This window comes from Charadrius vociferus, unplaced genomic scaffold, assembly GCF_000708025.1.
Source record: "Charadrius vociferus isolate BGI_N301 unplaced genomic scaffold, ASM70802v2 scaffold2003, whole genome shotgun sequence".
Taxonomy (NCBI): Eukaryota; Metazoa; Chordata; class Aves; order Charadriiformes; family Charadriidae; genus Charadrius; species Charadrius vociferus.
Genome location: NW_009647573.1, coordinates 182105 through 192079, shown reverse-complemented (window position 1 = coordinate 192079; position 9975 = coordinate 182105). Strand labels below are relative to the sequence as shown.

Here is a 9975-nt window from a genome sequence, read left to right as displayed (position 1 = left end):
CACCATCTCACACACACATGCAGGCGTGCACACACATGATTATTTTCCTTTTGTTTTTTTAACCCAAGTGAACATATTTCCAAAAAAAAAAAAAAAAAAAAAAAGAGAGAAAAATTAACATAAGCAGCACCACATTTCCCAAGTGTCAGGAGCTCCAGAGCTGGAGCAGAGGCCTGGAACACCCCCACATCAAAAGAACCCAACCCCGCTTCGGCTGGGGGGCGGCTGATAAAGACGCTTCCGAGGGGACGGTGCTTTGCCGCTGGGACGCGAGGCGAGAAGGGGCCGGGGGAGAAGGAAGGAGGGCAGTTCTGTCATTTACTGACGGAGAGGAACGCGGTGACGGAGGCAGATAGATGTACGGACACCGGGCAGGTGGCTCGGCCCTCACATGGCAGCGCGGGTGGGCGTGCTGGGCTGGTTCAACCGCAGCGTTTTGCACAGCCAGCCGGCGAAATCCACCTCCTCCACTTCCGAACGTTTGATGAAGGTGTGACTCTGAAAGCCAAGGGAAACAGGGTTAGGAACATCGCCGGCTGCTCCCCGAGCTCCCCAAATCCAGCTGGACCTTGGAGAGGCGAGAAGATCCTGGTGCCACAGCTCAGGCTGCTCAAGCAGATTTTTGAGAAGTTATTTGGTCCTTGCAGCCCTGCAGCTGGGATTTTAATCCCTGTAGTCGACACGCAGACATGGGAGGAAGGCAGATTTAAAGGCGATCAGAGCCTGCACGGCCCCTGCCTGACCCAAAACGCTGCTCTGTACGGGCAAGCAGCATGAGGTGCTGCCGCTTCTGTGCTCCCTGGGCTCCACGCTTGCCCCTGGCTGGCAAAGCCGGCCGCCCCGGGGGGTAGAAGGGAACAGAGAAGCACAGGCAGGATAGGACGACCTTCACACAAGGGCATGGGGCCACAAGGACAGAGGCCACCTCCTTTGCAAGGGCTACGTGGGAGCACTCAGATGAAGCTCAGGGGCTCAGCACGGTGCTGAGGGCAACATGGTTAAACTGGGCTCGTAGAATGGTTTAGGTTGGAAGGGAACCTTAAAGCTCACCCAGTGCCACCCCCTGCCCTGGGCAGGGACACCTCCCCCCAGCCCAGGTTGCTCCAAGCCCCGTCCAACCTGGCCTTGAACACCTCCAGGGATGGGGCAGCCACAGCTTCTCGGGGCAACCTGCCCCAGGGGCTCACCACCCGCACAGGCAAGAAGTTCTTCCTCATATCTCATCTAAACCTCCCCTCTTTCAGTATAAAACGGTTCCCCCTTGTCCTACAGCTCCACCACTGACCCAGAGTCCCTCCTCAGCTCTCCCAGAGCCCCTTTAGGCACTGGAAGGGGCTCTGAGGTCTCCCCTTTTTGGCCTTCTCTTCTCCAGGCTGACCCCCCCCAACTCTCCCAGCCTGTCCTCCCAGCAGAGGGGCTCCAGCCCTCCCAGCATCTCCGGGGCCTCCTCGGTCCCCGCTCCAACAGCTCCGTCTCCTTCTGCTGGTGGGACCCCCCGAGCTGGAGGCAGCACTGCAGGGGGGTCTCCCCAGAGCAGAGCGCAGCAGAGGGGCACAATCCCCCCTCGCCCTGCTGGCCACGCTGCTGGGGATGCAGCCCAGGGGGCGGGGGGCTTTCTGGGCTGCCAGCGCACAGTGCCGGCTCGTGTCCAGCCCCTAGATTCATTTATCTGCCCAGCTCAGAAGGTCCCAGGCATCTCCGCGGGGTGGTTCCCATCCTGGGCTCCGCACGGGATAGATACCATCACTGCCTTTGAATCAAAGGTGAGTGAGTCACTCCCTCTCCCGGGCTCTATTTTGGCCCATCTTAAGCTCAGCCGGGGAGTTTCCAGACTTTTGAGCCTAAGAGGCACAGAGGGATGGGGCAGACCTGGTGCCACCCCACTGTAAAAAAAAAAAAAAAAAACAAACAAAAAAACCCACCACAGCTCTCCCCACTTACCATCAGCATCTTCAGATCTGCCCGTTCTGCCGGATTTTTAATTAAGCTGAAATGAGAAGAACAAGAGAGCAAACCCAACGCTGAGACATTTCTTGTGGGAAACCGATTATTCGGCTGGAGAGGTCTCCAGCTTCACCGAAAGCCACTCGGCCTCCTGTCTGCTTTCCCCAGGAGCCCGGCGGGATGGAACGGCTCAGAAAGCATCATCTCCACCAGCCCAGCTCCTGGGGAGAGCTCAGGGTCCGTCTCTTCTAGACCGTGTGGGTGAACTGTGCCCTGCAAACGGAGAAGAGGACCTAACGCTTGGCAGGGATTAGTGATTTTTAGAACATCCACCTCTGTGGCTTAACGGGGGCTGTGGCAGCATCTTCGGGTGTCCCCACCACCACCGCATCAGAAGGTCTGGAAGTCGATGGCGTACGCCTGGTGCCTGCAAGGCTGTGGGGTGACTCACAGCCCCAGCAATCTGCCTCCCCATCCCCCTGCCAGGCTCATATTTAGAAGGTGCTGGGATACTGCTAAAGCATCACCACAAATAAACCGCTTTGATTCCAACCCTTCCCAAGAGCAGGAGTTCCCAGCACACTGCGGAACCACACTGCAGCCAGGGAGAGATCACCTACGGAGCACGGAGAACACCGCATTTACGCTGAACGTTCTGGGCGGAGCAGCAGCCTGCAGAGCTGTCAGGGAGCACGTACAGACCTCCACCCTCAGCTGTAAGATGAAATCCTTACCATTTATTTACAAACTCCTGGAAATCTTGCGTGAAAACTCCGTTCGGCAGCTTGGGAGGTGGCTGCAGAGAAAAAGAGGAAGGTTTCTGCATCATCATGTGTTAACGGGTCAAAAAGCAGAGTGTCACTTACAGTCTCTAATCAGCCTGCAGAAATCTGTGCTCTACAGCTAACCTCCTCTTCCAGGTCGCCCGTCACAACCAAGGAACTGCTCTCTGCCATTTCTTACCACGGCAGCACATGGCCGGGCCGGCAGCAAACCGCTGCCCTGGCACGATGCGCAGCTGAGGGGGACCCCATGCTGAAGCACCGCCAAAGCTGGGAGACTGAAATTGCAGCGTCACAATTCTGGATCCAACCTCGCAAATCCCAGCTCTGGCAACACCCAGGGTGGACAAAACCATTCCAGAAACGATAATTGGGGGTCAACTCCTGTCACCTTGAAAGGGGAAGCTGCTCTTTCCACTTACCGGTGGGATGGACTCTACCTAGCAAGTCTGGTAGGACATTTCAACCTGGGATTTTTAGCACTGGTCACCCTCATTCAAAGGGCTTCATCCCAGAAAACGTGCATGACCTCAGCATTCATCCTTTGCTGATGTAGGGAGGAGCACGTCTGAAATTGCCGGTTGCAGAAGGAGCAGTTCACTACAGCCAAGAGCTCCCCTCACTGTGCTCTTTCAAGGGTATTATGAACTTCCCCCCGTGGAGCCTCATCCCAAAACCAGAGATACTTTTGCAGTACAAAGAGACGGGGAGAGGGAACGGGAGAAGGAAAGGATGTCAGCACAGCTCCGAGGGGCTCTCTATTGAAGAGCCCCTGTTCAAGCAAAGGTTTCGGAGCCCACCCTGACTCGGTAGAGCAGACACAATGCTGTGGTACCGCAGGGAAGCCCCGGCAGAGCCAAGAGTACAGAAATACCCACCTCATTAACTATATAATCCAGCAGTTCAAAGATGGCCATGGCAGGCCGGCTGTCCATCCCATGGCCTGCATGGTTAAGATGACAAAAACAGTGGTGAGATAGCATTCAGGGACAGCAAAGGGCCTCATTTCGTGTGAGAAGCACGTGTGCTGTGGGACTTTTGCTGAGAGGCAGAGGCAACCCACCTGGGAACTGACTCGTGGTTAAAAAACCCAGAAAACAACAAAGAGAAAACCAAAACACACTCCGAAATTTTGGATTTCTTTCACTGTGCCTATAGTCCAGATTTACTTCCCAGCTTGGAGCATTTGGAGAGTACCAGACCATCTGCTGTGGCAGGCTGGCAGCGCTTCTAGAGCCTTCTGCTTCCAAGCAAATAGCTCAAGCGGAGCCCCCTTCAAACACTCGTGCTGGTTTGGTACTTCTATGAGAGCTCCCAGCAAAGCTTTTCCCAAAAACCTTCAAGCCCCAAGCTTGAAAGGAATCCTTTGGCAGCGTGGGCAGAGCCTGATGAGCACCAAGGGCTGTGACAGTGTCCCTCAAAGCATCTCCTCCAAGGAGTCCATGTCCCAACAGCCTGCACCGTCCCCAGCTTTGCTCCACGGCTTGAGCCTTCTTGTAGGACACAGCAGGATCTAAAAGCTAAACCGAGCTCTTCAAAACCTTCACAGACCCTGGTTGCCATCCTGAAAGCAATCTCCTCGCCTTCCCCTGCCAGACCAGACTCCTGCCTGCGCTCGTTGGGAATTACAAACCTCCACAGTAGAGCGGATTCTGCTGGAGCGTTGTCACAGCTCCGTCTGCTCTGCAGAGACGCACCTCCCTAAAAACACTCACCTCCCCGCCACAACCTCATCCCAAACGGCTTTTGGCTAACCCAGCCACACTGAACAAAACCCGTCCCCTTCTCCCCCACGTCTGTGTGTTGTTTCCAATGCATACGACAGCCCCTACCACTGACGGGGCGTCCTGGGGGCCTGGCCCGCGGCGAGATGCTGTGAGACTCTCCCTCTGCCCCGTCCACCACAGGACGGCCAAATATTGCTTCCAGTTCCTTGGAGTCTGGCGGGGGGATTGGGTACCTTCCGATAGACAGCTCCACTAACGACAGACCCATGCTCCAGATGTCCGACTGGACTGAGTAGTGGGTGCCCTGCAATCGCTCAGGCTGGAAGGAAAGACCACAGAAACACACATTGACACAGAATATCGATACACAAAGTCATAAATATCACACACTGCAATTAAATAGATGAGCCTCGATATCCTGACAGCCTCTCCAGCTCAGCTCTCCACCCCTCCAGGGAAAGGACTGTCCCAAAGGGGTCACGTGCAAAGGGGATGCAAAAGAAAGGTCATGTGCAAACATAAAGCACTTGTACACATCTAATTAACAGCTACAATTGAGCAGCATTTACAGCTGCTTTTATTTCAGAGTCCAGAGTACACAGAATCAGACTGTCAGATCCCAGTGAATAGACCTAATGAACTCGATTTATTAACAATTTTTTTTTTCTGCTCATTTCTGTTCATACACAAGAGGAATCTGAGGAACAGAAAATCCACTCTAGGCTCTTACCATTGAAATAAATTAAAAAAAAATAATAATTTAAATCAAAGCTGCCAGTATGGATGACTTGCATTTGAGTCAGCTGTGCAGACCCAATGGCTGAGTGCAGAGGAGACACTACTTTTAAATAGCCACTGTCTAACTATAACTGTACTTGAGTAACCATTCCCAAAATACGAGAGCAGCTCAGAGCTAGGCACAGAAGCGTAGTCCGATGGCTTCCCTAATAACCCACCGCTCGCTCCCAGCCTCGAGCACACAGGGTGCGGGGAGAAGACCCCCACCTACCCCTCTGCCTTCCAGCCAGCAGGACCTGGGGACTCGGAGCCAGCCAGGAGGGACATTTATTGTCATGGACACCCTATTCTCCGCAGTTGAGCTAATGTTGATTATGACTCTCATTTAAAGGAGAGGCAGAATCAGCTCTTCCTGCAGTTCCCTCTGGCTGGCTGACTCCAACTAGGCTTTAATTTCCCATCAGCCTCCACCAAACCCCACCTGAGCTAAACTGGTTTTACCCCCATTTTGCCAGTGAGTGCACATGGCAGAGCAGTGCACAGCAGCAGAGGAGGTGCCTATATCAGCATCTGTGTCCCCTCTGCGCTCAGTTTCTTGGACAGAGCTTTGCAGACAGAAAGAGAAGATGTTTTTGAGCCCACAAACACTCGCCAAAATAAAATATGGAAGTATTTGTACGATCTGAAATATCTTTCTGTGCAAGTCTGCACTTCCACACGCACTACTGACAGCCAGGCACAGGTTGGAGCCAACAGGACACACACTCCTCAAGAGGATGAGGAGGCATCTGCTTCTTCAGCACAGGACAGTGCCCCGAAGCATTGGGCTCACCCCCGATAAGAACCAGGAATGGGGCAGTCCGGGTGAGGATGGAAACACAGAGCAAAACCATGAGTGAATTGGACACTACAGCTGATTCTGTAGTTGAACCCAAATTGTAAAAAAAAAACCACAGATGAAAAGTTGAAAGAACTTACAGACATGTAGGACCGAGTTCCTACAAAAGAGTTTGCCATGGAGTCAATGAGTTGACCGCTGACCCCAAAATCACACAGCTTAATCTCTCCTCGAGAATTAACCAGGATGTTAGAAGGCTTCACATCTGACAACAGCAAGAGAAGAGCATAAACGTGACTCGAGGTAAAATACAGGGCTCCTGTACCGCAGGCAGTTATTTTTAGGTTCCTCCTCTCACCTCTGTGCATGATTTGGTGCTTCTCTCTCAGATACGCCAAGCCTCTCAGAACCTAGAAGGAAATCAAAGACAGGATGAGATCAGAGCTGGGGAGGGAAGTGCTTTCCCTTTGGCAGGACACATTGCATAAACTCCGGGTGCTGCCACACTGCAGCTTGGGGAGGAAAGCCGCCCCGTAGCGCCCACGTGTCTCAGGGTTTGCAATTTATCACCAAATCAATCACAGATCTTGGGTTTACTGTCTGAGAAAGCTTCTCCCAAACATTCTCCAGGAGAGGCCAACACCAACTGGTGCAACAGAAGGGGTCAGGGCTACAGAGAGTGGTTGGGAATATGCCTTCCCCCTCCCCTCTTGCACACACCACTGCCTCTCACCTTAGGTCAGGATAGGAAAGTGTGTATGGGGAAACGAAGAAGACCTCCTAAGGCAACACAAGCATTATTCCCAAACCGTGCCCAGCAAATCCTTTCCAGAAGCCTGAAAGACCACCATAACTCACCGCTATACTGACTTTCCCCAAGATCTCCTCGGGAATTCTTTTGGCTTCTTTCAACACTTGATCCAAAGAACCGCCATCCTAAAATAAAGAACACTGAAGTGACCAACACGCCAATCTCCGGCAGGAAAACAGAGCAGCTGGCCATACAGGCAAGCGTGCCCAGGGAGGGCAAGCAGTATACAGCATCCCAGCTTAGCTGTCTGCAACGACTTAGCGTCAAGCACACTCCTTTTACAGCAGGAAAAAGAAAATGGTATCTGGTGATCAGGGCTGAAATTTCTTGCTGAAAACTATTTTAATGCTATCTTCTATCAGCTCTGCTTCTTGCTTTTAGTTCTTAGCTTCCTTTCCCTTAGTGGTAAACGCAAAGATGATACGGTCAGTGCTTGATCTGGAGGAGCGACAACACTATTCTCTGCCAGAGACAACAGAAAACGCACACTGTGCTTCGCAGCAAGCTCTGTAGAGAGGCAGGTTTACAACATTTCCGTTTGGCCAACCCCCAAACCTCTGCTTCCGCTTTCCAAAAAGTCGATCTGTCTGTCATTTCGATGCCTAAGCGGGAGCGTGCAGCTCCTACCAGTGGCCTCGCTGCAGCCAGAGCAAGGAGCCGTCACAGCTGCCAGTACCCTAACCCGCAGTTTCAAGTCTCAGGGAGATGCGATTTAGACCAGTCCTGGGAGCAGCAGTTTGCAGAGGAGGGACAGGGACTCACCATGTGCTCCATGCAGATGGAGATCTCTCCGTCGCTGTAGAAGGCTCCATAGAAACCCACGATATATGGGGAATTACACTCATGCAGCACCTGCAGCTCTCGGATAATCTGATTCCTGATGGCCGGCTTGATTTCTAAATGAATCAGCTGCCAAGAAAGAAAAAAATATCGAAGGTCCAACACCTGGAAAAACTTACAGGAACCAGGTGAGCAAGTCCTGAGCGTTGGAAAGAATAAAAAAAAAACCATCTTCAAGTGAAGCTCTGCTTCGGCATAGACTTTTTACCATTTGCAGACTAACACTAGGGATAAAGGGAGAGGCAGAGCTCTGTGCAGCCTGTTAGCGACTGAAGCAACTGCCGGCCATGGAACACGTGGAGATGGCACAGGACACAGAGCGGAAAGACAAGCCAGAAGTTTGATGCAGATCTGACTCAGCAGCCGGGAACATTTTCACAAGCTCTGTAGGTGTTGCAAGAAGAGGTGCTCTGATATCAAGGAAACCACAGAAAGTCAAAACCCCATGAAGATTATGCACGTGAAAAAGTAGTTGCTTTATTCCTTGGGCTCCACGTAGGCAGTTAACACAGCTGTGGGTAGGGAAGCCAGAGGCTAGGAAATACAATGGCAGGTCAGAAAAAAAAGCCACTGTTACTGTAAGCTCTAGGACACCCAACCCCAGGGACATCTGTCCTTCCTGCAGACCTACAAAGGCCGGTCTCTGCAGGACAGACAGCTGTGCTGCCCAACGCCACAGCTTGCCTTCGCTTCGGTTTCTGAACGTGAAACTCCCAACAATCTCAAAACCACTCAGTGCTCCCGCATCAAACGCCCTGGAAGACTCTGAGAGCTCAGCTGTGAGTGAAGCCACCTAGAGAAGCAGATTTGCTCACGAGACCCACTAAATCATCCCCAAAGCAGGTGAGACCAGAGACTTTGAAGGAAGCTGTCCCACATCTGAGCAGTTGCACTCTTCTCGCCGAGCACTGCCTTTTCTAATAGGCAGACAAAGCATCTCCTCGTTTTCTACTACAGGGCACCACAGTAGGAGACATCGCCCGTAAACCCACGACTGAGAGGAACCACCATCACGGCTGCTCGGAACTACCTCGGGGATCTGTTAAGTGGGTGGCGATGGGTGAGGAACGTGTGTGCGCCAAACCCATCCTCCACCCGCCCTTTCCAGTCCTCATTAGCCACGACCCAGGGTCCTCGAGAGATCTGCTTCCTACTGCTTCTATCCAGTTTAGCCGAGTTCATTAAAACCAGCTTCACGGGAAAAAAAACCCCAATAAACTTATGTTTTCACGCAAGGCGCACAGGGACCTGTCACAGACAGCACGGCCTCTCCCAGGGGAGGACTCAGAGACAGACAGAGCAGCTCAGAGATGAAGTGGGAGAGGCTCCACCTAAAACCTAGCTGGGGGCAGCCAGGACCTTGGTCCCGACCCCAGCGAGGCAGGTATGGTGCAGGTGTGTCACTGCTGAAGGATCCCAACCGAAGATGGCTCTCCCAGAGCCAGGGAGAGAGCCAGACACTCTCCAGCATGACACCGCAGCTCACTTCTCCCGCTCCCCTCGTTACCTTCCGTGCCATAATGAGCCCTGAGGGTTTGTGCTGCACTTTGGTGACCACACCGCCATTGCCAGCCCCCAATTCAGAGATTCTCTCAAAGTCATCGTCCTTCAGCTCGCCAACTTTGGCTTTCTGCGTGAGGAAAGCTTCCAGGCGCTTCTTCTGCTGCTCGTCCAGCTCCAGCTCCTCAAGCTTCTTCTGAAGGTCCACCAGGTTTGCCCTGGAGAGGGGAGGAGGAGACAGGAGGGACGGTCAGGAGACTGTGAGGGCAGCGCCAGAGAAAGTGTGGGTTTTTACAGGGAAGCAGAGGGAAATAACTAAAGTGAAGTTCTGGAGAGAGGCAGGGCTCAGCTCCGGTGCTGACAGGGACACATGGACAGTGAGACCCGTGGTGCAATATCTGCCCAACATGCACACCTCCTCTGGTGGAGGAGTGCAGTCAGCTGTTTTGGGAAAGCCAAGGAGTAGGGAAAATCCTTCAACCCTTAAAGAGGCAGCACAGCTCAGGCTGGAGAGAACAGCAGCACCGGCAACCTCTCCCGCTCCCGACATGGGAAGCCAAGCTTGCATTTCGTTGCGAAACACGAGAAGGGCTTTCCAGGGTGTCCAGTAACCCCCTGCTCTGTTATGCTCCCCCCCGCCCCCCAAGCCCTCCGAGCACAAAGGGGTGTCTGTGCTCCCCCAGCTCCCATTGCCTGCTCAGGCTCCAGCTGCTCTCTCCCATTTGCTGCCCACCCCCTTAGCCCCCCCACCCCCACCTTAGGGTGATGGTTTGGGAGGGTCCTGTCCACTCCTTC

General features: G+C 53.2%; 1 protein-coding gene across 1 annotated transcript in view; it reads right to left on the bottom strand.

Annotated features, from left to right (window-relative positions):
• Positions 1-295: 295 nt before the first annotated feature.
• Positions 296-9975, bottom strand: part of MAP2K2 (mitogen-activated protein kinase kinase 2) — a 13220-nt gene continuing 3540 nt past the window's right edge. Inside the window, exons 2-11 of the mRNA XM_009880896.1 lie at positions 9188-9398; positions 7603-7749; positions 6888-6965; positions 6388-6439; positions 6170-6294; positions 4559-4772; positions 3605-3669; positions 2679-2740; positions 1942-1987; positions 296-498 (exon numbers count right to left, since the gene is read on the bottom strand). Of these exons, the coding sequence (XP_009879198.1) occupies positions 388-498; positions 1942-1987; positions 2679-2740; positions 3605-3669; positions 4559-4772; positions 6170-6294; positions 6388-6439; positions 6888-6965; positions 7603-7749; positions 9188-9398 (1111 nt within the window). The 3' untranslated portion in view covers positions 296-387. The remainder of the gene's footprint in view (positions 499-1941; positions 1988-2678; positions 2741-3604; positions 3670-4558; positions 4773-6169; positions 6295-6387; positions 6440-6887; positions 6966-7602; positions 7750-9187; positions 9399-9975) is intronic.